The sequence below is a fragment of the Ambystoma mexicanum genome, chromosome 2q (genome assembly GCF_040938575.1).
Source record: "Ambystoma mexicanum isolate Mex_15411 chromosome 2q, UKY_AmexF1_1, whole genome shotgun sequence".
In the NCBI taxonomy this organism is placed as follows: domain Eukaryota; kingdom Metazoa; phylum Chordata; class Amphibia; order Caudata; family Ambystomatidae; genus Ambystoma; species Ambystoma mexicanum.
Genome location: NC_090924.1, coordinates 150,157,700 through 150,185,599, shown reverse-complemented (window position 1 = coordinate 150,185,599; position 27,900 = coordinate 150,157,700). Strand labels below are relative to the sequence as shown.

The 27,900-nt window shown below is 48.5% G+C and overlaps 1 protein-coding gene across 12 annotated transcripts in view; it reads right to left on the bottom strand.

Moving 5' to 3' along the window:
• Nucleotides 1-27,900, bottom strand: part of OBSCN (obscurin, cytoskeletal calmodulin and titin-interacting RhoGEF) — a 3,169,051-nt gene that overhangs the window by 2,231,072 nt on the left and 910,079 nt on the right. For all 12 annotated transcript variants that reach the window (XM_069647058.1, XM_069647065.1, XM_069647061.1 and 9 more), the window contains one exon: nucleotides 27,475-27,741. In XM_069647058.1, coding sequence (XP_069503159.1) covers nucleotides 27,475-27,741 — 267 coding nt within the window. The remainder of the gene's footprint in view (nucleotides 1-27,474; nucleotides 27,742-27,900) is intronic.

Genomic DNA, 27,900 nt, shown 5'->3' with positions numbered 1-27,900 from the left:
GGTCTCCTTTGTCCAGTAGTCTATATAGGGCAGAGATTTTCCCTGTAGGGGGCGGTGCTGTGAGAGTTCTTTCCAGAGCTGTCAGTTCTCTGTAGCCGTGCAACTTCATCGATTCATGCGAGAGCCAGTGTCGAAGCTGCGCGCAGCGGAATCTTTCCGATTCGGGCACCCCAAATTTGCTCTTGCATTCCTCAAAGGTTAGCGGATTTCCCTCCACGTAGAAGTCCCCTACATGCTTCAGCCCTCCCGTCTTCCAGTGGTCAAAATTGTTTGGTGCCTTGCCGGGGGTGAAGTCTGGGTTGTCCCAGATTGGAGATAGTGGGCCAGTTGTGGTCCTGCAGCCCCATCGAATAGCTGCCTTCCTCCAGCTTTCCACGGTATTCTTGGTCGCGGTCAGGGGTCCCGCATTTGGGGGATCAATAGCCTGATGGTGTGCGGGAGTGGTTCTAGGGGGCCGCCGCACCAGTCCTCCTCTAGTTTTATCCAGCGTGGTCTGTTGGAATTTGATGTCCACGTGAAAGCCGGAGTGAGCTGGGCCACGAGGCAATACCTGTCCACCTCTGGGGCCCCAAGGCCTCCCTGCTTCAGAGCATCACCCTCCTGGCTATCCGTGGCTTCTTCCCCCCCCAGACGAACTTCAGGATGTTTGCCTGGAGTTTCTGTAGGTCCTTCCTGGGGATGGTGATAGGGAGGGCCTAGCAGTAGTATAGGAATCTAGGCACAAGATTAATTTTGACTGCTGGTATTCTTCCCAGCCACAATACCTCTAGCTTTTGCCATCTATTCAGGTCTGGATGCAGTTCCTTGAGAAGAGGGGGGAGGTTTAGTCTGTACACTTTCTCTATTTTGCTTGGGATCTGAACCCCCAGGTAGCTGAAGTGTGAGCTGTCCCATTGAATGGGGTGGGTGGCTGGCGGCCAGCGACTCGACCAATGCTCTTCAGGTGTTGATCCCGAGGGCCGTTGATTTTTCGAGGTTGCCCGAAAACCCTGATGCCGTCCCAAAGTTAGCCAATTCGTTCCACAGGGCTTCCATGGATGTTTCGGGCTTGGTGAGGGTCAGGAGGAGGTTGTCGGCGTACAGGGCTATTTTGTAAGCTTCCCCCCCCTCCACCGTCAGCCCGCCTATCAAGGGGTTATCGCGGACTCTGCAGGCAAACGGCTCTGTAGACAGAGCGGAAATGAGCGGGGACAGAGGGCAACCCTGTTGCGTACCCCTGGTGATCCGAATCCTGGGCGATTTGTTGCAGTTCATTCTCAGCGTCGTGGTTGGGTGCTGGTAGTTGGCCAGGAACCATTTCCGAAACTTTGGGCCAAAGCCTAGGTGTTTTAACGTAGCTTCTATGTATCCCCAGTCCAGCATGTCAAATGCCTTGTGTGCATCGAGCGACAGGACTGCCATCCGCTCCCCCGTCCTGCCCACCGATTCAGTGACGTTTAGGGTGCGTCTAATGTTGTCAAAAGTGCTGCGGCCTGGGATGAACCCCGTCTGGTCTGGGTGGATTAGGTCTGGGAGGAATTTTTCCAGCCTGCGAGCCAGGATTTTGGAGAGGACTTTGGCGTCATTGTTCAGTAGGGTGATCGGCCTGTCTGATGAGCAGAGCTTCGGTTTTATCCCTGGCTTCAGGATTAGAGGCCAGGGATAAAAAGGGATTGAGGGGGTGATGGCGCCGAAGGTTAGGAAAGAGTTGTACAACGATGCGAGATGTGGGGCTAGGATGTGTGTTCTTCAGAGATCGAATTGTTTCTGATACCTCTTCCGTAGAGATGGGGAGCTCGAAGGAGTCAAGCTGTGGGTGCGGGAGGGCCGGTCGGGTTGCTTGCAGATACTGAGATTGTGCTTCTTTACTCGTGGCGGGACCTGACATAATCGTTGTGTGGTATTCTGAGATGATTTCCATTTACTCTGTTTCTGCACAACAGGACTTGCCGTTCCTGTCTTGTAGGGTTAGTATTCTTTTCCGGGAGTGTAGCTTCTTCAGTTTCTGCGCTAGCAGTCGGTTGGCCTCATTGCTGTTTACCTAGTATTATTGTTTTGTATAGACTAGCGTTCGGGCCGTCCAATCTGCCAGGTGCATTTCGAGCTTAGCCTTTGATTTCTTGAGTTCCCTGCCTATTTTCACAGAGTGGTGTTTCTTGAATCGGGATTCTAATTCCTCCACCTCCGCCTCCAGTTTGGAGAGTTCGAGTTGGTGTCTCCTCTTGTGTGCCACTGTGCAGTTGATGGCCACTCCTCTGATGACTGGCTTCATTGCGTCCCAGACCATGGCTTTGGAGGTGCCCCTTGCTGCATTCTCCTTAAAGTAATGTGTGAGGGAGTCCTGGAGTTCGCTGCTGGAAGCTTTGTCTGCTAGAATACAGTCTTGTAGTTTCCAGGACCTCTGCGGGGGTGCTGGGAGGCCCTCAACTCGCAGGCGGGCTATGACTGGGGCATGGTCGGATATCACCATACGGCCGATTTGTATGTCCTCAATACAAGGGAAGAGTGCGCTGGACACCAGCAGGAGGTCTATTCTTGAGTGGCCTCTGTGAACGTGGGAGTAGAATGTATAGTCCCGGTCCCCATTATGAGCAAACCTCCAGGTATCAATGGTATCTGTGTCCCTTAAGAACTCTGCCATTCCCAGCACCTGGGAAAAGTCCTCCCTGGAGGACAGCAGTGTTTTGTCTAGGTTTGGGTCTGGGGTGAGATTGAAGTCTCCTCCAATCAATAGGCGCCCTTCTACAAAGGAGGTGAGCACGGGGAGGATGTTGCTGAGAAAGTGGTCTTGTTCGGTGTTCGGGGCGTATATCACAGCTCTTGTTACTGGGAGCTCGATCAGGAGCTCCCTGAGTAAAAGGTATCGCCCCGCCGGGTCCCGCTTGACTGATATCCGGGTTAGTGGCACCGCATGGCTGAGGATGATGGCTACCCCCCTTTTCTTCTGACCCAATGAGGCAAAGAATTTCGTGGGGTATTGCCGAAAGTTCACTCTCTTCTCCTCCGGTTCCAGGAGGTGAGTTTCTTGGAGGCACACTATATCCGCTTCCAGATGAGCCAGCATGTGTTCCACAGACTTTCGTTTTCTGGGAGAGTTCAGCCCCTGTACGTTCCATGTTAGCATGGTGAGTTCTTTAGTGGTCTCCATAGTCCAGGGAGGAGGTGCGAAGGAATTCCTTTAATTGCCTCATCTGGTGCTCCACCAGTGAACCGGTCTCCCTGTAGATTATTAAGTTCATGGTCCTGGTCCCCTGCTCATGCCCCCCCACGTCCCCAATTCAAACCAGATCTTTAGGGCCAGCCTTCGACCAACAGGGTATCCGGCAAGGCCAACGCAACCGACTAATTTGGAGGCAACAGCGCCTCGACTGATGTGTGGTGAAACAGCGGGGTCTAATATTCTGCCGCCCCCTTGTGCTTTCTGTTACTTGCATGTTCTTTACTCTGCATGGGGGGTAGGTCATGTTGTGGGCCCCTGGTCAGAGCTCGTCGTCTGGGCCCTTCCGTGGGAGGCACGCTCAGCCCGCGCCCTTCGAGTTGCTCTTGGGCAGTGGGCCTCGGGGCCTTCGTCGTCTCTCCACGCGCGTCCAAGCGGGGTTCAGATTCCCAGTTCGGGCCGACCTGGGGGATGCGGCCTTGTCGGGGTCCCTGTCGTTTAAGAGCTTCTCAGCCTCCTGCAATGTGCAGATGAGACAGGGTGTGCCCTCCCAGGTAAAAGCCAGGGCCGTGGGGAACGCCCAGTGATAATTGATCTTCTCCCTGAGCCACTCCGTGATGGGCCGTAGTACCTTCCTCTTTGCAAGCGTGGTGGTAGCCAGGTCCTGGTACAGGGAGATGGAGGTGTCCCTGAAGAAGATGCGGGGTGAGTCCCTAGCTTCCCGCATGATTTCCACCTTAACTTTGTAAAAGTGCACTCTGGCTAGGACGTCGGGTGGAGTTGCTCTAGTTCTAGTTCGGTGCACTCTATCTAGCTCGAGTGGAGCATCGTCCGGGAGGGTCAGGATGAATTGAAACAGGTCATTGACGTAAGGGCCCAATTCTGCATCCGATATCGCTGTTGGGATCCCTCTTAGGCAGATGTTGTTCCGACGGGAGCGGTTTTCAGCATCCTCCTGCTGGAGCTCAAGGGCTTCACATCTGGCCTCCAGTGCTTTGATCCTGCCGCCCCTTCCCCGATCTCGCGGCTATGTTCACATAGGGTCGACTCCACCTCCTCTGTTCTTGCCTCCACCTCCCCCATTCGTTTGTCCAGGACAGAGATCTTTTTCATGACCTCCTCTGTGCCCCTCTGGTATTCCTTTGTGAGGGCCTGCAACAGCTCCTGCAGATCCGATTTGGTCACCGCCTATGCCATGGGGATCGGGTCCGCCTCCGCGTGTGTGATTGCCACTGATATCTCGGAGCGGTCCACTTTCTTGGCTTTGTCTGTACTCGGGGTTGACAACAGGGCCGAGATGTCCGTCTGTTTTGTGGCTTTCAGTGCCTTGGCCATGTCGGGCGGGATGAGAATACCTGTGGCGCCTCTGGGGGTCCACTTATGCCCTTGCGGTTCCCGTGTGACCTGGGCCCATGTCAGGTGGTGAGATTCTTGTTCCACTGCTGGAGAGCCGTCCAGGTGTTCAGTGGGGCGTGCCCCGAGGATGTGTGGTTGGGAACCCGGGGGGTTAGTCCTGGGACCCTTGGAGCTGCGCCAACCCCCACGGCTTGGCAGTGGGTGCTCGAGAGCTAGTAGTTCGGTACTGTAGGGCTCCTGGGGGAGGTTGAGTCAGTGTGGCACTGTTGTGGAAGGCTCCACTTGTGCTCCTGTGGTATCCGCTTGACCTAGGCGAAATTCAGGGTGAGGAGGGTCCTTGATCAGTGGCAGGAGGGGGGGTGGCTAGTCGATGCTTGGTGAGGCACGCGCTGGAGACGCAGGGACGGGACTCTGGGGGGCTGGACCTATGGCCCCCGGAGCTGTATGGCCCCCAAGACTTGGCTGAGGCTTGGCTGTGGCTACTCGAGGGCTGGCAGTTCGGTGATGGAGGGTACCCGGGGGGAGACCGAGTCCCCGGAAGAGGGTCCGCTTGTGCTCCTATGGTTCCCTCCTGAGCTGGACGAGATTCAAAAGGAGGTGGTCCTTGCTCCGCAACAGGAGAGGTGACCGGCCAATGCTTGGTAGGTCGGGGCCTGGGGATGCAGGGTTGGGATACAGGAAGGCTGGTCTTGTGGCTCTGAGTGCTGCACAGCCCCCAGGGTCAGGCTGCGGCTGCTCCTCTGTGGCACAGGGGGGTCTCGACTGTCCACCCGGCCTTGTGTCTGACCCGCCGGGGGAGCTGCCTTCTGGGCGGGTATTGGGACGTGCCTCCGGAGTCAGCCCCCCGTCTCCATGCTGGGCTTTAACCCACCTTCGGCTTGGCAATGATGGGGATCAGGATCAGATGCTGCAGCCCCTCGTTAACTTATGTTGACTGTGGGGGGCTCCGGCTGCTGGGGCAGGCGGCCATCCCCGCTCCAGTATGCCGGACCGCGGCTCCCTCCTCACTCGCGGCCGGCGTTGTGCTGCTGGTGCTCTTGCAGGGGGGCCCGGTCAGCGCCACAGGGAGCCCTGATAAAGGTCCGGACAAGGCTTCAGGGGAGTCCGTTTGCGGCTGCAGGCCGTGAGGGGGAGAGGGAGACCCCCGCCGGTGTTGTTTTGGCCGCCGGCGTCTGTCTCCAGCCCCCGCTCGGGGGGGAGAGGTCTGCAGTGCCTCCAAGCCCCCAGACTCCCAGAGTCGCTGTGTTCCGCATTGCTCGGGACCGCCGGGGGATCTGGTGCAGGTGCAGGCTTCACAGGCTTTGCCAGCCCCCCGCTGCGTCCCAGGCGGGGCCCGAACGGAGCCGCAGGAGCCCAGATGGAGGACCAGGTAAAGCTGCAGAAGGGTCCGTGTGCAGCTGCCAGCCGGGGGGAGAGCGGGAGACCCCCGCGGACGTGGTCACGGTTGTTGATGTCAGCCTCCTCTTCGGGTGCCGGGTCGGGGTGGGCTGTCTCCTCAAGCCCCGAGGGCTGCTGGTCTGCCCCACTGTCCGACCGAGTAGCCGCGTTCTGCTCTGCTTGGGCCTTGGCTGGGAGACCCGCGCCCGTGCGGGAAGGAACCGGCAGGCTGATGTTAAGCCCGGGGTCTCGGCCCCGCTCCTCGGCCGCAGCGGGCCGCCATTTTGTATGTGGCGGTTAGCGGGTTGTCGTTTCAGCTACCCTGCGGGCTCCGGGATGGCAGGGGGGTGTAAATGCTCGCGAATGTGCCCCTGCATGTGGGGGACCAGGTGCGCCCCTTTGCTGATTCTATTGGGCTGTTTCACTGGCGTTTCATAGTCGGCTGTGTGGCGCAAGCACCTAGAGAGCCTCTCCAGCCATCTTGGCTCCAAGCCACGCCCCCAACATTTTCCTACTTTTAAGAGCAAGTTACTACACTGTAACTGAGTGACTCAGGATCAGAAAAGTGACACATACCTCCAAGCTGTTGCAGAGGTTTGCACAGGTACTGAAAGGTGACAGGGGGTAGGGGAAAGAGTGAGTAGAGAGAGAATGGAAATAATATATATATTGTGTTTTCTCATCCTCTGCAGAAACTTACGAGTAAGAAGACAGAAGTCTGTGCCTTTTTTACTTTATCCACTTCCCCTTTCCCTCAGGAGTGTCTGGATTTTAGCTGTTTTATAATAGGTTGTTGACCATACATTCTAGGGGGTCTGTGGGGTTCAGCAGCATCCGTGGACAAGATTAAACAGGACCTGACACCCGAAAACTAAATTCCACCAAGGCTGTATCCACAACAAATACTGTGAGCTCATCTGTCACACCCAAACAACGGCTACCTCACCTCCCGAACAGAGTCAAGTGAAACACTTGTCTGCACCTCATTAGAGCGTCTTTTTGGCATTGCTAGTCCCATTACAGATTCAGCCCGGGAAGGCGGACCTTTCCACGCAAGTAGCCCCCGGTCGGGCCATGCCACATCTCTCGATGAGCGGAAGCTCCAGCTCTCTGCTCTGGCAGTTCGCCTATCCTGAGATATTGCAGCTCTAAAGGGGCAGCTAGAATCACACCAAAAACAAAAAGATTACCAAAAATCAAAGATGGCGCAAGCATTACCACATATAACTACTAAGCTGAGATCTACCCCTGCATCTGCAACTACAGCAGCAAAGGAATTGACAGAACCAAAGATCTCTGTGGCTGATTTGATGTTCAATAACTCGACTGACTACTTACAGACAAATACGTCTCTCACTGGCAATGCTGCGGACAGGATAATGATGAATCGCCAAAGTTCCAATGATATGGAAATGTTGAGTTCATTCCACCTGTCAAGCACATGTAAACACCAAAGAGACCTCATACATACAAAGCGCGACGATTCAACATCCATTCACATTGACCAACATTGCGAGCTGTTCGATGCCCACAACCAGGACTCAGTCTTTTATCAAAAAGAGCCAAAGCCGGTCGCCAACTTTGCCCCAGAAGATATTGTCTTACTACAAAACAACATTGTGGCTGCACTAACAATCTCAATGTCACCGTTCACCAAATTATATGAATCCTTAAACGACACGATAAAAGACCAGGCGACTCTGCTCGCAATGACCCACACAAAACTGGTCCTATTTTAAACATTTGTCGCTAAGGTACACAACAGACTGGATAAAGAGGCTGAAGCCCCAATAATGTGGCAGAACAGGTTATGCGACCTAGCATGACGAGAAGAGTGTGATAAATCAACTCTGATGACCACTGTTTTTGGAAAATTGTAAATGGATGAGAAACCAGTCCTCAGAACGGAAAAAGACCAACCTATCATTAGACCATCAAGGGCTGACTCCTCCACAACTACATCCACAAAGAACTATGTCAATACAGCATGATGGCCACGATTGAGAGTCCTCTAAAAAGCAAGCCAATCTCAACCACAAGCGAAACTCCACATAGGAGAGGACAGATGGTCGCTCTGGCACCCAGCCTAGAATTCAGTTGGATGAAGACGAATGCCCCACAAGGGCAAGCCGGCACTGTGCAGCAGTGGACCAAGCTGCAGAGGCCAGGACGTCGATACCAATTAGCTCAAAGCCTCCAGTGAAAGTATTAGCATTTGCCCTGAAAGTTCGAACTTGAAATAATCCGGCACACAAACACTTTCCGATATTTTCACAAAATAACGAGGGTCAACAACAGCAAAGGATACACAAAAACCAACAATCGTCAAAAACCACAAAGTCTAATGGCTCTGAGCTTTTTTAAGGAATATAAGGCTCCCACAAGAGCCCAAAGCGCCCGACTTAACCCCAAAGAAGATAGACAGAATGGTAATGATCATGAGTTTGCCCAGTAAGCCTATAAATACGTCTGTAATTCCTGAAAATCCACATGCACAAAACAATGAATCAGACGTGACACCCGTACTAAGCCAAGAGGCTCATATTTCTTTACTTGACAGTACTATAACGCATGAAGAAATCACTGCCTTGCTTAATGAAGTCCCAAATTATGAAGACTCTAGCAATTTACATACCGATGATGAAGCGCACTCAGCGCCATCCAACCGTTTGCCGTCAACAACATTGGTAGGAAGAACAAAATATTTGCTACGCTTAACCGAACCTAATAGAGAGACAAAGAAACAGTGATTCAACGAGTTTGTACATTGAATTTTCGGACACCTGAACAAAGGCAAAATGCAATATTAAAAAAAGCTAACGCCCAGCCAAAGGAGATCAAAACATTGCACCCCTCCGAAAAGACAATATGAACTTCATACAAAAACGAGATCCCAAACAGATGACGAGCGACAACATATTATTTGTCGAGATAATATTCTGTGCAAAGGATCATTTAATATTAAACCGGAAAAACGTAATAAAGTTAATGCACCACAGCCCAAAACTGAGGTTTCTTACATCAGATGACATAAAAATAGAGCAATTCATAAATGAGGAATTAATGGACTGGGTAAAACTGCACTTAAACTCTTCCCTTTTGAAAGATGCCATCTTACAGCTAGCGAGTGATTTCTACGTTTGGATTTTGAAATATCAACTGATAAGGATCACGTGAGAACAAAGAAAGTTGGCAAAAAAGTACCCCCGGATCAATCCCACACAACAGATCATCACATAACATGGGATACCCGTAGGTGCTCAACAGAATTTAATTCTCTAAAAGAGGGGAACATGAACCACCTGCCTTTGAGAGTTTCAATAAACTGTACGACCGAACCAGCACATTTGACAAAAAGACGGGTCACAACAGCCAAACAGACAAATGAGGAACAAAATTGGTCATGGATAGCAAGCTCTCTATCTTCCACTCTCAACCAACAGAGCCAGGAAAAGAGCCGACAAAGACTCATAAAAATTGGGTTATGGAACATGTGCGGCTTTAGTCATTTGTTCAGTAATGGCGACCTGGGGTTAGAAAAATATTACATACTGTGCCTTCAGGAAACGTGGCTTAGAGTGTCCCCAATCTGTGATGGATATGACTGCTACCTCAATCCTGCCATAAAGGGGAAATCTAGCAGACCTCACTCTGGTTTGCTTACACTTGTCAGGAGAGGTCTATGGCTAACTTTGAAAGAAACGCAAAACCCAAACTCCTTCTTCCAAATATCAACAGTCGGAAAACAATTGAAGCTCGACTTGAGAAAAACACTATTGGTTGTATGCAATGTGCATAACAGCCTAGAAAAGTGTAACTATTACACCTTTATGGCGGTGATAATGAAAGCATTAGATGACATACTATTGGCTCATAAAGACCCTTCTTCTGTGCAGAGATTTAAATATGCACTTGGTTGATGATCTAGGCCTGATCATAAATCCCAGAAATCTGAGCAAAAATCCACTAAAATGTACAGAAGACCTTTCAGGGGGCGAATTCCAAATGCTGAACGACCAAACCCAAGGAGATATCCTCAGAAATCCAACTTGGAAGATGGGAGTGCTAACCGCCTGTTTGACTATGCATTTGTCTCTGCTAACCTTGTGCGAGTGGTCAGACACAGATCAACATCGCAGAATATGTTCGACCACTAGAAATATCACAAGGGAGAAACAGATTGCATTTAAAAATTAAAGATGTAATCGACATAACTAACCAATTTAACAGATTTCTCAAAGGAACCAAGGCTAGTTCTGAATGCACATGATTACTCCAAGATTTCCACGAAAGCCGAAGAGCCCATGAAAAGACATCATTCGCTCCAATGCACCTAACAAACACCCTGGCGGCCGAAGCAAAGACACCTTTATGAGCTGACCTGAGAAGGATACTCAAAACAAAACAAATGGACATCCCGATACTCATAATACCAAAGCGACAAGAGCGCAATACGAAGCTGAACAAATGCTGAAAGCCATCGATAAGAACAATACCAGACACTTAAGGGAGCTCATCAATAAGAACGGTCACTTCCAGACAAGCCTACAAATTACCAAATTAACAGAGACCGGCTGAATATCCAATTTTTCTTCTGTGTTTGCTCTGGTTATGCTCACCTGGACTCATAGGAGGCGTTTGGGCACGGTTGCAGCCCTCCCGGGGGTGAGGTCGCTCGGGTCTGACTTCGGCCTATGTGCTTATGTGGTGACTGGTGGTAATAGGTGATGCTACTCGGGACTACTCCTGCGTGGAGAACAGGGGGCGTGAGTATGCTAGCTTGTGCGCCTGATCCCCTTCCAGAACCCTTCTCCCAAACCGTGGTACCCTTGGGATGCGCGGACCCTTGAAAGCTCACCCGTTGATTAGTTTTGGCAAGCACTCCGTCCTGCTGCTTTTGGCAGGGGCGTTTGTATGATCTGGACCGAGTTCCTTCACTGGTCCCTTGCACGTGGTTGCCCAGTATTGTTAAGCCACTATACTTCAGGTAAGTGTTCCTGTTTGCCTTTGTCTTTCCTCGTCTGTTTGTGTTGTATTGTAAAGTTTGTTGTCTTGCATTGCTGTCCGTTCCACTTTTGATGTTTGCTCTTTTGCTTTCTTCCCTTGCAGGTGATGTTGCCGGCCCAGCAGAAGCTGCGGAGCTCGAAGCGGCAGCCGGAGGGAATGAGGAACAAAGCTGCAGCGGTACAGTAGTTAGTAAATTGTTAACTAGGGGGCGCGCAGGGTTCAAATGCAGTGTGGCCCTATAACGGGTGTTCTAACTTTGTCTTTCTTCTTCTTCACAGGGTCCGAGTTCGTGGATGCGGAGTGCGGTGCTGCGGTGTCAGGATCAAGATCACTGGATGTCAGGAGATGAGTCTGCAGATGAAGCGATGAAGAACCGGTTTCCTGGAGGTGAGTATGCAGCAGAACGCCTTTCAAAGGTAAGTAAACTGGTCCAAGCGGCAGTGAGCGTCACGAGTGCACAGTAATGCGAAGCACCGGTCTTAAGGATGGAGCAGCTTATATAGCTGAGCTTCTGAAGCCACACCCACCAGGTTCAGCCTGCCTGCCACACCTTGCCACGCCCAATGAGTCAGCACATGAAGACCAGGCCTAGGGAGCCACACCCGATGAGTCAGCACATGAGGATGTTCTCTGGAGTAAAGGCTTTCTGCTCCTGGAATGTTCTTGTAAAATAAAAGCACTCCTGCACTGAAATAAAGTAAAAGCACTCCTGCACTAAAATAAAGTGTTGCTGCTCACATCTCTATATGAGCCTGGCGCCAAAGGCACCAGGACTGAGTCCAGCCAGGGCCCCTGTGTTTATGGGTCCCAAAGGGACATAAGTGAGTCAAGTGACTCATTGCCCCCATCACTAAATGGTGTGGTTTTTGTGTTCTGGGGCCTGTGGCCATGACACCACTCCCCCTCAAGGCCCCTCTCATGGGTGGTTCCCCCCTGTCTCTGGTTAAGTGGGGTTACTGCGGTGGAACGGCCTGATTGATCGTGGAGCGTGGACATGCTCACTGGGCTCCCAGGTCCGATCTTGGGGTCCATAACCTTTCCAGTCTATAAGGTAGTATAACTTGGAACGGACCATCTTAGAGTCTAGGACCCTTTTAACTTTGTATTCTGGTTCTCCTTCAACTATTTCGGGATCGGGTGGTGTATCGATCCGCGTACCTGGTCTCAATGGTTTTAGGAGGGAGACATGAAACACCGGATGGATCCGCATTTGGGCCGGTAATTCTAATTTCATGGCTGCAGGGTTGATCACAGCCTTGATAGTGTAGGGTCCCAGATATCTGGGACCGAAAGCCTGTGGTCCTTTCATGGGGATGTTTTTGGATGCTAACCAAACCTTGTCTCCGACTTGGTAGTTGGGAGCTTCCCTTCGGTGTCGATCCGCAAACAGCTTCTGTTTCTCTTTGGCCCTGGCAAGATGCTCTGCTGCTTTCTTAAAAACCTGGGTGATGGTTTTGTGTAAGGTCATTACAGCGGGAATTTCTAATGATTCCAGTGGGTCGAAAACTGATGTCCATGGATGTCGACCGTACACTATGTAGAATGGGCTTTGTCCCGTACTGGTGTGAATGTAGTTGTTATATGAGTATTCTGCTAACCAAAGTAAGTCCTTCCAGGTATCCTCGGTTTGTTGCAGAATACACTATGTATTGCTCGAATGTCTGGTTAGTCCGTTCGGTCTGGCCGTCGGTTTGGGGGTGATGGCTGTAGATAACCAGAGGTCAATGTTGGCAATTTTACAACACCTTTTCCAGAATGCAGAGACAAACTGAGTTCCTCAGTCTGATATCAATATTGATGGGAACCCGTGCAGTCGGACGATCTGTTCCAAAAACACAGTAGCCAGAGTAGAAGCAGTTGGGAGACCTTTCAGGGGAATAAAGTGGGCCATTTTGGAAAACAGATCTACGACGACTAAGATGGTATTGTATCCATTACAGGAGGGAAGGTCTGTAATAAAATCCATTGATAGAGTTGCCAAGGTGCTGGGGGTACTTCTAAAGGACGTAGCAGACCTGAAGGACTTTGTTTTTGGGACTTGTGTTGTGCACAGGTGCCACAGGTTGAGATGAACTGGAAAATGTCCTTTTGCTAAGTTGGCCACCAGTAATTTTTCTTTATTTTAGCTTGGGTTTTGGCTATTCCCGGATGCCCTTCTACTAATGAATCGTGATAGTTTGCGATGATTTGATTTCTTATCCGGGATGTACAATAGTCCTTGGTAGTATGGTAGGTTGTCCACTTTCGTATACGGGTCTCCCTTCCCTAGCCATTCCTGTTGCACTGGTAGACTCATCAAGTGTTGCAGGTCAGATTTTAAGTTGTATAGAGTGGTGGTTGCAGCAATCATGCCTTGCATTCGTCCTTCTGGGATGATGGCCACGGGGTCTGGTGTAGTGAATGCCTCTTCTCCCTCACGCGAGACAGGGTGTCCGCTTTTCCATTGCGTACTTAGGGTCTATAGGTGATGACGAAGTTGTATTCCGCAAAGAAGACAGCCCAGCGGAGTTGGCATGATTGCGCTTTAGCGGTCTTCAGATATTGTAGATTGCGATGATCCGTGACGATATGTCTAGTTCCAAGAAGATAATGTCTCCAGGCTTTGAACGCTGCCTTAATTGCAAGCAGTTCTTTATCAGTGATTGCATAATTCAATTCAGGGGCTGAAAACTTTTGAGACCAGAATGCCACGGGATGCAACTGGCTGTTTCAGGGTCTCTTTGTGACAGGACTGCTTCCATTGCTATGTTGGAAGCATCAGTTTCGACCAAATATGGTAGTTCTGGCGAGGATGCCGTAGAATAGGTGCTGTGGTAAATGCTTGTTTTAGCTCCTGGAAGGCTTTCTCTGCCTCTGCGGACCAATTCAATTGTTTATTTTTCCGTAGTAAAGAGGTGATTAGGTGGACGATCTGGGAGAACCCGGGAATGAACCGGCGATAAAAGTTGGCGAACCCGAGTACACTCTGTACTCCCTTTTATGGATGTCGGTGAGGGCAAGTTAAGGATAGCATCTACCTTGCGCGTGTCCATGCGTACACCCTGTGGTGTGAGAATAAAGCCGAGGAATTCTACCTCTGTCACATGAAAGAAGCATTTTTCCAATTTGGCATATAGCCGGTGTAGCCAGTTTCTTCAAAACTGACCGGACATGGTTGACGTGGTCCTCCTTGGTGGTCGAATAGATAAGAATGTCATGAATATAGACAAGAGCGCCGACGTCCAACAGTTCGTGGAGCATGTCATTCATGAAAAATTGAAATGCTGCTGGGGCATTACATAGTCCAAAGGGCATAACCTGATACTCCTAAAGGCCATATTTCGTGCGAAATGCCGCCTTCCACTTGTCTCCTTTTTTGACTCTTACTAGACGGTAGGCCCCTCGTAAGTCTAGTTTTGTATATATCTGAGCGTTTTTGACTTGATCAAGAGCTCAGGGATAAGCGGTAACGGGTACCGTTTTTTTACTGTGATCTGGTTAAGTGCTCTGTAGTCAATGCTAATTCTCAGGTCTCCCTCCTTTTTAGGCACAAAACAGAGGGGCGAGGATGCAGAGGACTTGGACGGATGAATGAAGCTGTTTGCCAGATACTAATTGAGGTAGGTTTTTAGATGCTGGTTTTCCTGTTCTGTTAGGGCGTAAATACGGCTGCAGGGAACTTGAGCTCCAGGTACCAGACCAATTTGGCAGTCATACGGTCTGTGCGGAGGTAGGGTGTTTGCTTCCTCTTTTTGGAAGACATCTTGCTAATCCAGGTATTCAGGTGGCAGTGAACTGGTGAGGCCCAGTATGGTTTCTTTCTTCGACGAACCTGGGTTGGTAAAACCTTTTAATGAGAATCCCTTGCTATAACATGTGTCGGCACAGTCTTGGGGAAAGGTCAGAACTCGTTTACACCAGTCAATCCTGGGATTGTGGGTCTCCAGCCAGGGCATTCCCAATATCATCTGGAACTGAGGAGCGCCGATGAGACAGAATCGTGACCTTCTCGGTGTAATGCGTCACTGGGCCGGGTGATAGCTGAGATCCATCAACTGCTGTGATGTTTGCCGAAACCTGCTTCTGTCGGAGAGGAAGGCCTATCCGTGTAGCCAGATCTTGGTCCATGTAATTTCCCACAGCCCCACTGTCAATGTATGCCTCCAAGGCATGTATTTTCGACGGTTGCTTGTGGTTTACCAGAAGCACAGGGATGACTAGATGTGAGGTCTGTATAGGTTCCTTTTCACCGCTCGACAAGTGGACCCCTACGCTTGCCGGGCGTTGGAGTTTCCCTGAGTCCTGTTCTTCTTCTTCACCCTTGTCAGTTGCTCCAACTGCTTTCCAGGGGGGTTTCACCAGGCATTCTCGGGGACAGTGACTTGCCTTACCACAGTACAAACAAAGCTGCTGCTGTCTCCTTTTCTCCCTTTCTGCTTTGGTGAGTGGGCTCCGCAAGCCTACGATTTGTATTGGCTCGGACTGATCGTGTGATTTGGTTTGATTCTCACGGGGTCGCACGTAGACCGACCGCCCCACGGCCTTGGCCCGATCCATCTTCCAATCCTGCAATCTGTGATCAAGCTCCACTGTCAGGTCGATGCATTCAGCACATCTTTCCGGGGGATTTACTACTTGGGCTAATACGTCCTTAAGTTCCCCTAGCAAGCCTTGGTAAAAGAGCGTAATTCTTTTCTCCTCTGGCCCGTTAGTTTGTGCTATCAGACGATTAAAGGAAGTGATATATGTTAGTAAGTCTTGATCACCCTGATAGTGATAACAGTTCATTGCCCAGAGCCCGCCCTTGAGTATGCCGTGCAAATAGTTTCTCCAATTCACGCTGGAAACCTCTGAAGTCTCGAAGCAAAGGATCATCCCGTTTTATCAAGGGTACTGACCAGTCCGCTGCACTACCTCCCAAATATGAGAGTACAAATGCCACTCTCACTTGTTCGTTGGTGAATACCCCAGATCTGCACAAGAAATGTAGGCGACATTGATTCATAAAGATGGCATACTTATTCGGATCGCCTGTGAAGGGTTCTGGTGGGGCCAGGGGAACCCCCCCTGGAAGAACTACCTGTACTGGCGTGGGCTGTGGAGGCGCGGCAGGAGGGGCATACCCCAGCAGTGGGACCTGGCCTGCCTGTCTCTGGAGCATTTGCCTTGCTAGTTCATCTGTCCGCTCCCGGTTCAGAATTAGATCCCTCCTTAGGGCATTGGTTTCCTGTCTTGAGGCATGAACTTCAGCCCATAACTCTCCCAGTAATCAGGCCAACGAACAAGTTACTTACCAACTGGTAACGTTCTTTCGATTGGATGTTCCTCCAACGTAATCCTCATCTTTGATGTATTCCATCACCTTCGAAAAAAAAAAATTCGGCAGAGGGTGCCGTGCGTCGATGTTGTCGAGTCGATGGTCCCTCGAAGGCCTCCGTCGAGGGTGACGTCATCGGGTGTATAAGTAGCTCGCACGGCGCCTGTTGGCCTCAGTTCTGTTTTCCCCCTTTCATTGTCGATTTTCCCCTGTGCAGACTTTGCCGGTAGACAGGTATTTTGCCTTGCGAGAGTTGGAGTGGCAACAATCTGGGAAAAATCTAGAGGGGTAGGTTGGGAGGGCGATGAGGAATACGTTGGAGGAACATCCAATCGAAAGAAAATTACCAGTTGGTAAGTAACTTGTTCTTCGAGTGGATTGTGTCCTCCAACGTATTCCTCATATTTGATAGACTCCCAAAGCAGTAACAATAATTCTTATGGAGGAGGGATTGGATTTGTGAATTTTTTTTTTTAATTTTCAGATGGCTGAGTATAGAACTGCTCTGCCAAAATGTAGCTTCTTAGAGTGGGAAGCATCAAGGTTGTAGAATTTTGAAAATGTATGCAGCGATGACCAAGTCGCTGCTTCACAAATGGACCTTATAGGAACACCTCTTTGCAGGGCTGTAGACGAAGCGATGCCCCTGGTGGAATGAGCCCTTAAACCTTCTGGTGGGTCTTTTCCGCCAGTCTGTAGCATTCTGAAATGCTAAACACAATCCAGCGTGATATTGTCTGTTTTGTTACTGATTGAGCCAATCTTTTTCCTGTGTAGCCAATAAACAGTTGGTTGTCCAATCTAAGCCTAGAAAGCCTAGAGATATAAAAGCTGAAAGCTCTTTTTGGATCCAACCTGTGTAACCTTTCCTCCTCCTTACTAGGATGGGGTGGAGGATAGAATGCATGTAATACAATTTTTTGATTTAAGTGAAACTCAGATACCACTTTTGATAAAAATGAGGGTTTAACCTTCAACACAACCCTGTCCTTATGGAACACAGTATAGGGTGGCTTAGAAGAAAGTGCCTGCAATTCGCTCACTCTTCTTGCAGATGTTAAAGCAACTAGGAAAGCAGTTTTCCATGTTAGTAATCTTAATGGACACGTGTGCAAAGGCTCAAAAGGAGCACACATTAAGAATTTTAGGACCAAATTGAGATCCCAAATCGGTACTTGAAATGGGTGAGGAGGAAACACATTAGTGAGTCCTTTTAAAATTGTACAATCAAAGGAATTTTGAAATAGGAGCATTCTTCCGACGAGCGCTTGAAGATGGAAAGCGCCGAAAGATAACCTTTAATGGTTCCAACATTCAGACCTCTATGTGCTAGGGTCAGAAGAAAAGATAGTACTTCCGGAATAGAACATAGAAAAGGATCGACATTCTTTTCTCTGCACTAGTTGCAAAACTTTTTCCAACGGCAACGGTATAGAGACTTTGTTGCTGGCCTTCTTGCCGAAAGCAACACCTCCATAACGTCATCTGGAAGGTTCCAATCCCTGTATCTCAGCCTTTCAGATACCAAGCATGAAGGTTGAGTGTTTTGACCTCTGGGTGGAGAACCTGACCATCCATTTGAGAGAGAAGGTTCTTTCTCTGAGGAAGACGTACTGGAGGACAGATGGACATGTCTAGAAGGTCCGGGTACCACGTTCTCCTGCCCCAATCCGGGGCAATAAGGATCATGCAGCTCCTGAAACGTCTCAGTCTCCTGATGACCTGAGGAATGACGGGAATCGGAGGGAACACATACAATAGTGGGAAATTCCGCTCCACCACGAACGCATCCCCCAGTGCTCCTCTCGGGGGAAATTCCCTTGAGCAATACCTTTCGCACTTTCGGTTGATACCGGTCGCAAATAGGTCTACCTGAGGGGTTCCCCAAAGGGCGAAGATTTCTAGAATGGCTTCCTGAGCCAGTTCCCATTCGTGGGACACTGTGCTCTGTCTGCTCAGAGCATCTGGCGTCATATTCTCTTACCCGGCTAGGTGAACTGCCGTTAAAGAGATTCCTTCTCGAATTGCCCAACACCAGAGCTGCATTCCCTCTCTGCACAGAGGTAGTGACCCTACACCTCCTCATTTGTTTAGATAATGCATGGCCACTGTGTTGTCTGTCATTATCAGGACATTCTTCCCTCTGACAGATGGCAGGAAAGCCTTCAGCGCTAGTCTGATTGCTCTCAGCTCCAGAAGATTGATATGTAGTTTGGACTCCGATGGAGACCAACGACCGCTGATTGTCAGATCGTTGGCATGAGCTCCCCACCCCTTGAGAGAGGCGTCCGTCACTACTGTAATCTCCGGCCATGGTTGCCAAAAGGGTTGTCCTTTCAGAATATTCTCTGAACAAGTCCACCATAGAAGATCCTGACAAACCTTGTTCGGAATCTGGAGAAGATCCGTCATTCGACCTGAGAACTGGGACCATTGAGTCCTTAGAGCCCATTGAAGGGATCTCATTCTCAGGCATGCCTCTGGCACCAGAAAAATGCAGGATGCCATGAGGCCGAGCAACCTTAAGAAGTCGTAAGCCTGAAGATTTTGGGTGTTTTGGAATTTGGAAACCATCTGAAGAATGTCTTGAGCCCTCGAACTGGGAGGCGAGCTCTTTCCCATGGATGTGTCTAACACAGCTCCTATATATTGGAGCCGTTGAGAAGGTGTCATTTGTGACTTCTTGAAATTGAGGGAGAAGCCCAGACTGTGAAGGAAGTGGCAGGTGACTTTCAGGTGATCCAGTGCCTGTTCGGCAGATCGTGCTCTGATCAACCAATCGTCCAGATAGGGGTAGACATGAATCCCCCCTCTCCTGAGGTGTGCTGCCACTACTACCATCAATTTGGTGAAGACCCTCGGGGCGGAGGTCAATCCGAATGGAAGGACTCGAAACTGATAATGTGTGTCGCCAACCACGAACCTCAGGTATTTTCTATGCTTGAGATGAATCAGCACATGAAAATAAGCATCCTGTAGGTCCAATGACACCAACCAGTCCTGAATCTGAAGGGCCTGAAGGATCTGAGAAAGAGTGACCATCTTGAACTTGTCCTTCCTGAGGAACTTGTTCAAGTTTCTTAAATCCAGGATGGGTCTCAGTCCTCCGTCCTTTTTGGGGATCAAAAAATATGGGGAGTACCATCTCATGTTGCTCTCTGCTGCAGGTAACGGTTCTATAGCACCTTTCTCCAGCAGGGTTAGAACTTCCTGCTGTAGGAGTGGGTCCGGAAACTTCAAAGGGTGTCTCCCTGGTGGATTGCTTTGAGGTTGCGTTAGAAAAGGAAGACAGCAACCTTGGGCTATTATTTCTAGAGCCCAAACATCTGAAGTAATGGCTCGCCATTCTTGCAGATGCTGTGACAGCCTGCCTCCTACAGGTGTTTTGTGATGCAAGTCCTCCAAGTGGTTTTGTGGCGGTTACTGCAGCCGCTGATGGCAAAGAGGCTGTAGCTGGAGCTGGCTTTGCACGTTTTGCTCGTGCACCGCAAGTGGCCTTTCTTTGGCCCCTTTGACTGGCCGTTCCTCTCGTTCTTCCATATGAGGAGTAGTAATGATAGGATCGTCCCCTCCAAGATTTATTTGTCGCACGAAAGGGCTGAGGTTGCCTGATAGCAGCTTCCAACGACTTGGCAGCTGCCTTTGAGGTCTGCAACCTCTCAAGGCTCTCGTCAGCCTTGCTGCCAAAAAGGTGAGACCCATCAAAGGACATGTTCAGAAGACGGTTCTGTACGTCTGGTGCAAAACCCGACTTCCGTAACCATGCAAATCTACGCATTACTGTGCACGTAGCCATGGACCTGCTCACACTATCAACAGTGTCCAAACCAGATTCAAGGGATTCCTGCATACCTTCCTTTCCATCTCTAACAATGGCTAGGAATCCTTCCCTTTCTTCCCCTTCTGGTATGTGCACCGCCGCCATTGCAATGCACTCCCAAAGAGTGTACGAAAACTTTGCCAAGGCAAAAGTGGAGTTGGCTGATTTTAATGCCATGCTCCCAGCTGAAAATACCTTCTGCGCCCAGCCATCCACATGCTTATCGTCCCTGTCTGGAGGGATAGACGGGTACGCAAGTTTGTTAGAAGCTGTGGCTGCCTGTATGACCAACCTTTCGGGAGTGGGATGTTTAGACAGATAGCCGGGGTCGCTACTAGCAGGGCGGTATTTTGAAGTAAGGATTTATTCACTGGAGGAATAGAATCCGGCGTCTCCCAATTTTTGGCCACCCTATTTTGTAAGGCCACATGGAAAGGCAGAATTGGGTCTTCAGTAGGACCATGGTCCAGTATGTCTGTAAGATCATCTTGGACAAATTGGGCTGTAGGCCTGGCCCAGCCCAAATAATCTACTACCTTAGTCATTAACTGACGGTATGATGGGTTGGCATGTTCACCTGGCTCTGGTCTACCAAATTCATTTTCTGGGGACGTATCAATACCACTTGCATTGTGTAATGATTCAACAAAATCCTTCATCCTGCTTTCCTCTGAAATCAGGCATTCAGGAACATTTGGAGTACCAAATTCAAGCCCAAAAGGTACATTTTCCTCATCGGATCTTTCTTGTTCCTCAAAAATTGAGGTCAAAGATTTGAAAAGCTCCTTCCTAGGCAGAGGCTTGAAAACCTTCTCTGGAGGAGGTAGAGGAGGAGTGCTAATGGGTCCTGAATGCAACCAAGGAGTTTTAGCCTTTTCTTTCTCTCTTCCTAGCTGATCTTGTCGAGCTGGAAGTTTCAGCGTCGACATCGACAAAGGCGTCGATAACATCGACGTAGTATCCGACTTCAATGGCATCGGCTTCGAGGGCGTCGAGGCACTCTTTGAAGACTTGCCCTTTGAGATATGTTCGGTCTCGAAAGGCGTCGGTGACCTCGAGTGGTCGACTCGACTCAAGCTATCTTTTTCACTCGATGTCCTAAGAGGTTATCTATCCTTCCTCCTTCGATCACCCGGGCTCGAGGGCACGCGAGTGTCAGAGCAATAACGCTCCCGGCCGGCTTCCGAGGAAGGCGCGGACCGAGGCTTCGCTTTCTCGAACACCTCCATCAGTTTTACTCTAAATGCTTCCCATTCCTCGGGTGATGAATGTTTTGTGGGACATTTCATCCTTTTTGGGGACTCGTCTGAAGACGAAGTGGAGGGGGATCTGTGGCGTTGTTTCTTCGATTTTTCGTCGAAGGCGACGAGCGATGGGAATCGCTTCGGGACCTAGACCGATGCCTTTCGCGTCGAGGAGATTTCTCCTCACAGGACTTCGACTCAACGCTAGAAGCTTTTCGGTTGGATTTACGACCTACCTGCAGTTTTCCCCTCCTCTCTCGCAAGGCTTTCCCCGTCATCGCTTGACACTTCGTACAGGCCTCCATGTCGCGGCCTTCTCCAAGGCACCATAAGCACTCTCGGTGCGGATCGGTAATTGACATTTGTGGTTGTGGTCGGCGTCGATGACGAAGACATATTTCGTTATTTATTCTTTTTCACAGAACTCGAGGCGCGCCAAATCTCCGAAGCAACGTACACTGTGGAAAAACGGAACTGAGGCTAACGGGCGCTGCGCGTGCTACTTATACACCCAATGACATCACCCTCGACAGAGGCCTTCGAGGGACCATCGACTCGACGACATCGACGCACGACGCCCTCTGCCGGAATTATTTTTTTCCAAAGCAGCTGAAGCTGATGGAATACATCAAATATCAGGAATACGTTGGAGGACACAATCCACTCGAATGATCCGTTTCAGAAGTTTCCATAGCGCCCAGGCAGAGATTCGAAGAGGCTTCGCATTCTGTTACGCTCACCTGGTCTCTGCGGAGGCGTTGGGGCACGGTTGTAGCCCTCCAAGGGGTGAGATCGCTCGGGTCCGACTTCGGCTTCTGCGCTTATGTGGTGACTGGTGGTAATAGGTGATGCTGCTCGGGACTGCTCCTGCGTGGAAAATAGGGGGCGTGAGTATGCCAGCTTGGGCACCTGATACCCTTCCAGACCCCTTCTCCCAAACCGTGGTACCCATGGGATGCGCTGTCCCTGGAAAGCTCACCTGTTGATTAGTTTTGGCGAGCACTCCGTCCTGCTGCTTCTGGCAGGGGAGCTTGTATGATCTGGACCGAGTTCCTTCACTTGTCCCTTGCACGTGGTAGTCAAGTCCTGTTGCGACTAAGCCACTATACTTCAGGTAAGTGTTCCTGTTTGCCTTTGTCTTTCCTCGTCTGTTTTTGTTGTATTGTAAAGTTTGTTGTCTTGTATTGCTGTCCGTTCTACTTTTTATGTTTGCTCTTTTGCTTTCTTCCCTTGCAGGTGATGTTGCCGGCCCAGCAGAAGCTGCGGAGCTTGAGGCGGCAGCCGGAGGGAATGAGGATCGAAGCGGCAGCGGTACAGTAGCTGGGAAATTGTTAACTAAGGGGCACGCAGGGTTCAAATGCGGCGCGGCCCTAGGACGGGTGTTCTAACCTTGTCTTTCTTCTTCTTCACAGGGTCTGAGTTCGTGGATGCGGAGTGGGTGCTGCAGCGTCGGGATCAAGATCACTGGATGTCAGGAGATGATTCTGCAGACGAAGCGATGAAGAACCTGTTTCCTGGAGGTGAGTATGCAGGAGAACGCCTGGTTTCAAAGGTAAGTAAACTGGTCCAAGTGGCGGTGAGCGTCACGTTGCACGCGAGTGCACAGTAACGCAAAGCACCGGCCTTAAGGATGGAGCAGCTTATATAGCTGAGCTTCTGAAGCCACACCTACCAGGTTCAGCCTGCCTGCCACACCCGATGAGTCAGCACATGAAGACCAGGCCTAGGGAGCCACACCTGATGAGTCAGCACATGAGGATGTTCTCTGGAATAAAGGCATTCAGCTCCTGGAAAGTTCTTGTAAAATAAAAGCACTCCTGCACTGAAATAAAGTAAAAGCACTCCTGCACTGAAATAAATTGTTGCTGCTCACATCTCTATATGAGCCCGGCGCCAAAGGCACCAGGACTGAGTCCAGCCAGGGCCCCTGTGTTTATGGGTCCCAAAGGGACATAGTTGAGTCAAATGACCCATTGCCCCCATCACTAGATGGTGTTGTTTTCGTGGTTTGGGGCCTGTGGCCATGACAGCTCCAATACAAATAGCAACACTGCCAGCGCCCACACCGTCAACATGCTCTTGGTCAGTTGAGTGTAACCTGGATGACATGAAGACATTGATTAAAAGGCTAAATCCATTACGTGCCCCTGGCCCTGATGGCCTGACAAACACAATGTTAAAGGCAGATATCGGCCCCTGCTTGGAGTACATTGGCCTTATGTTTGACCAAATCAAGATCATGAACGTGTGCCATTATCATACCCATTTTAAAAAAGGGCAACAGAGAGGACCCATGAACCTATCGCCCCATCGCCCTTCTCGATATCATGGGCAAACCTTTTGGATCAATCTTGTTGCGAAACCTGAATAACTGGGCCACCAGAAGCGGCCGCCTAGACAAAAGACAAACCGGCTTTGTCAAAGGCATTGGTACGGCTTTTAACCTTTTCAGACTACATTTTCCAAACTTTCTAAAACTTAAAGCGATACAGCAGAAAGTGACTTACTACCTTGTGTTCATTAACATCGAACAGGCGTTCGATAGTGTCAATAGGCAGAAGCTGTGGATGAAGCTCTGAATGTGGAGATGCCCTGAAGACTTGGTGAGCGCCATCATTGCACTGTATTCAGAAACCTCTATTGAGATTAGGATGTCGAACCAAGGTGACCTTAAATTTAAAAAATGACATATCGTGGCTTAAAATAGGGTTGCTCACTAGCTTCCACTAAATTTAACCTATCGGATCTCCAAGACTCACAAAATGCATTGATGGCTATTCCACCAAAGATCAATAAGCTACCTGTCTCACAGAAACTCTACGCAGATGATCTGGCCTTCATTGACAAAACCCCCATCGGCCTGCAGCGTAGACTGAACAATTTCTTAGCATATACTAACAGCAATGATCTAAGGATAAATACAAAGAAAACATATATAATGGAAGTATCTGGTCTCGCTAAGCGGCCTACCAAATGGAAAGGTAGTTTCATGTGGAGCTTAGGAAATCGAAAGCTGCTGCAAGTGAAATCTGTGACATACTTGGGGACCCAGTTCAACCTAAACATAAATGAAAAAGAATGGTTTGAGACCCTGGGATCTAATACAATAAGAGTATCTGTTCAGGGACAAGCGATTCTTAAACGATATGGGACCTATACAATCATCCCAGCAATCACTTTCTACAAACAGAAAGTGCTTCCGATACTTTCCTATGGAGCAGAAGCTCTAATGAACTTAGCCTGAAAAACATGGCCTATTTAAGAAGAACTGTTTTGGAGACGAGTAGTGAGACTTTCTAAAGGGCTCCCAATAGCCTCAATCAGATCTGAATTGGAGCTTCAATCCATCGAGTCAGCTGTCCTATGGAAGACACTATCCTTGTACAGGAAATCTATGATGACGGATTATCTCCCTCCACTGGACATCATAAGAAACGTAGCGGCCGTAAACTCAGAAGTGCTGCTACAAAGATGAAAAAGCAAATGTGTGTTATGGTTTGTCAACATCAAAGCCCCAGTTAATACGATGATATCCAACCCAAACAAAGTTAAAAGCAATCTAAGAAAATATGTTTCGATAAACACGCAAGTCACACCATCCAAATACGCTCTCTCAATATGGCTGAGATGCGAAAGAGAAGCCTCAATTGCTTACCTCGATATCTATCTAAATTTCCTTCTAGTTAATATGGAGACTTATTCCTAAGGCTTCAACTAAATACCCTACCAACTGGCGAAGTCCTACAGAGAAGAACATCGACAATTACAGGCGACGATGCCTCATGCAGATTCTGTGAAGCAACTGGCTCAAAGGAATCTTTATACCGTATAATAGTTACTTGTAAAAAATTACAAGAATCAAAATCTAAATATCTATCCCACCTAGTAGAGAAGGTCAAGTCCTTATCTGCCGAGGAGTGGTGAGACCTGCTTCTACAGGGGAGAAACATAGCGAAGATACTAGCAACAATTACATTTCTGGAAGAAGTCCTACTAAAGCCCTTGGGAGAAGTCACAATCCATTCTTTCTTCTATTTTCTTTCCCGCTATAGATTTAAGCTCCATATGAAAATAAGAAATGGATGATACATTTTTTAAAAAGGTTTAAATAAACAAAAAAAAATACTATATATATATATATATATATATATATATATATATATATATATATATATATATATATATATATATATATATATATATATTGTGTGTGTAAAACAGCACCACCCACTGCCAATGCTTTTTCACAGTAATGGGCTGTGCCTGGTGGGATAGGCTATGTGCAGAATGCTTGAGACAAAACCAACATTTCTGTAGAAGGTTTCCAGTTTGAAAAATATGAGCTGACTGACAGCTATTTTAGCACAAGCAGAGTTTGGCTTTTATTTACCACAAAAACAATTATTTGTTATGTGTTGTGCGCCTAGGGTCGTTACCACCAGTACAGGTATCAGTTGGATGGGGAACTGTTTGAGGTTATGGAAGTTTCGGCTCTTATAAGGGTGTACCATTGTAAGGATAACCCACAGTTTCAGAAGTTTAAAATAAGAGAGGATTCTGGTACCGTGCGTGTGGTCTGGGATGTAAATAGGGCATGTGTATCATATAAGACAATGTTGGCGGCTCAGTTCTACAGCACAAGCCTTAAACGCCCTGCCATATGAAAAATATGAAAGAAATATATTTTTACTACTAAGAAATGGGTATAAATACATCTGTGACAGCAGCAACTCATGTGGTTGATGTCCACTGCAATGGAAATGGCTGGGAAAGTATTCGAATTATGAAATTGTATTTTAAAGTGATTTATTTCTTCATTTTTTGGAAACAATTTTACGTGTTAGGAATTTTAGATGTTTATATGGTTATATTTAACCAATAAAACAAAATATAAAATGTTTTTAAAACTGCTGAGAAATGTGAGGAATCATCCTTTTGTGCATTACACTTTCCTCTGCCCCTGGTGCAAACAGCACCAAGAAAACCAAGAGTTTTTGCGCACATTTGTGAATGCATGCGTATGTGAAATGGGGATGCCATAACAATGACGTGGGCCCGACCCCTTGCGCAGCCCACATTTGTGCACTTGAGTAAAAGGTTACAAATGTGAACAAGCATGTAGGCACCACAGATGTACAGGTGCAAGCCTAATTTGTAAAATGCGAGCAGCAGTTTCACTTTTTAGGATTCCTCCAAGGACACATGCACATACAAAAGGATAATATGTTTGGATAATCAAATCATTAATGCTAAGTGACATACATACACAATGCAATTGACACACCTTTTTCCCGATGTATGCTGATTTAAAATTATTAGCTGTTGACAGTGTTACTGCCATTAACCTATTTTTAGAGACATTCTCTTAGCAATATCAGATGGACCTCGAAACAAAATGCATCCGTGGGGATGACAGATGAGAAAAGTGTGTTGGACCAATTATTAAGTAGTTTTCCTGTGTGCAACTACAAGGCACATCTCCCAGTTTGCCAGTATGTCCCAGGATTTGCTCATTGGGTTGCATATTGAACAGCAATCATTGTGCATACAGACTATCTATCACATGAAAACGGAGAACTTCTAAAACATGTTCATTTATGATTGCTGGTCCAGAAATCAATAAATAAAATTAGAAAAATAAAACGTTACCAGTTTGGACCATGAAAGTTTGAAAGTATAAGGACAAGTTTGGGGAAAGAAAGTGGCATAATTTCAAAACAAAACAACAGAAACGGGTTCTGTGGTTGTCAGTCGGGAGCAAGGGTGACTGCCCTCCACTTCCCTCCACCCATGTTAGAATGTTAGAAAAATAAGTTGAAGGAGAAAGGGGAACTTGGCTTTGTGGATATAATAGGGCAATAGGCATCAACCGAAGGTTGCGGAAATAGATTTCAGAATACAAAGAGAAAAGGATGAGTGAACTTCGAGTAAGGCATAGTCCTCTGTTGGGAAATATGTAATTTTAACATTTCGAATTCAAGAATATATTTTCTAACTTTGGTCTCATTTAAACTTCGACTTTTTGACTTTAAAACTAGAACTTGTTTTTCCAACCCAGTAGTTTGGCGACGTAGGTAAGGTGTGCCAGTTGACATGCTTTACCTCCAAACTAAAAAAAACGGAAAGAATTCAAATTCACCAGGTACACCTCAACTTCACTTCCATTGGTGGACCCTATGCAGGTCAAGGTACTGAACGCTTGAAGGACACTTTCAATAAACTGAATAAGACATGGTACCTTTTGTGGTGATCTGGGCGACGGTCTTGTCATCTTTGGACTCACAGGAATACTCTCCTTCATCTTCTGCCCTCACCGGTGAAATGGTGAGGATGCGCTTGGCGCCCTCAGCCCGAATTTGACAATGTTTGCTGGGCTTCAGCTCCTGCCCATTTCTGCGCCACAAGACATCACATTTCGCCTGACTCAGTTCACAGGAAATAGAGAGGCTCCCCCCGATCTCGGTGCAAATGGCCTCCAGTTTCTTTACAAACTTCACAGGCACTTCTAAGAGAATTCAAGGAAATATTATATTAATATTGTTAAAATGCCAAAACTGTTGCATTTTAGAACATATATAATCTCTGAATTTCCATGCAAATATGTATGCATTGGTGCGGGGTTCTCCAACCTTCGCTGCTCTAGATGTTTTGGATTACAACCCCA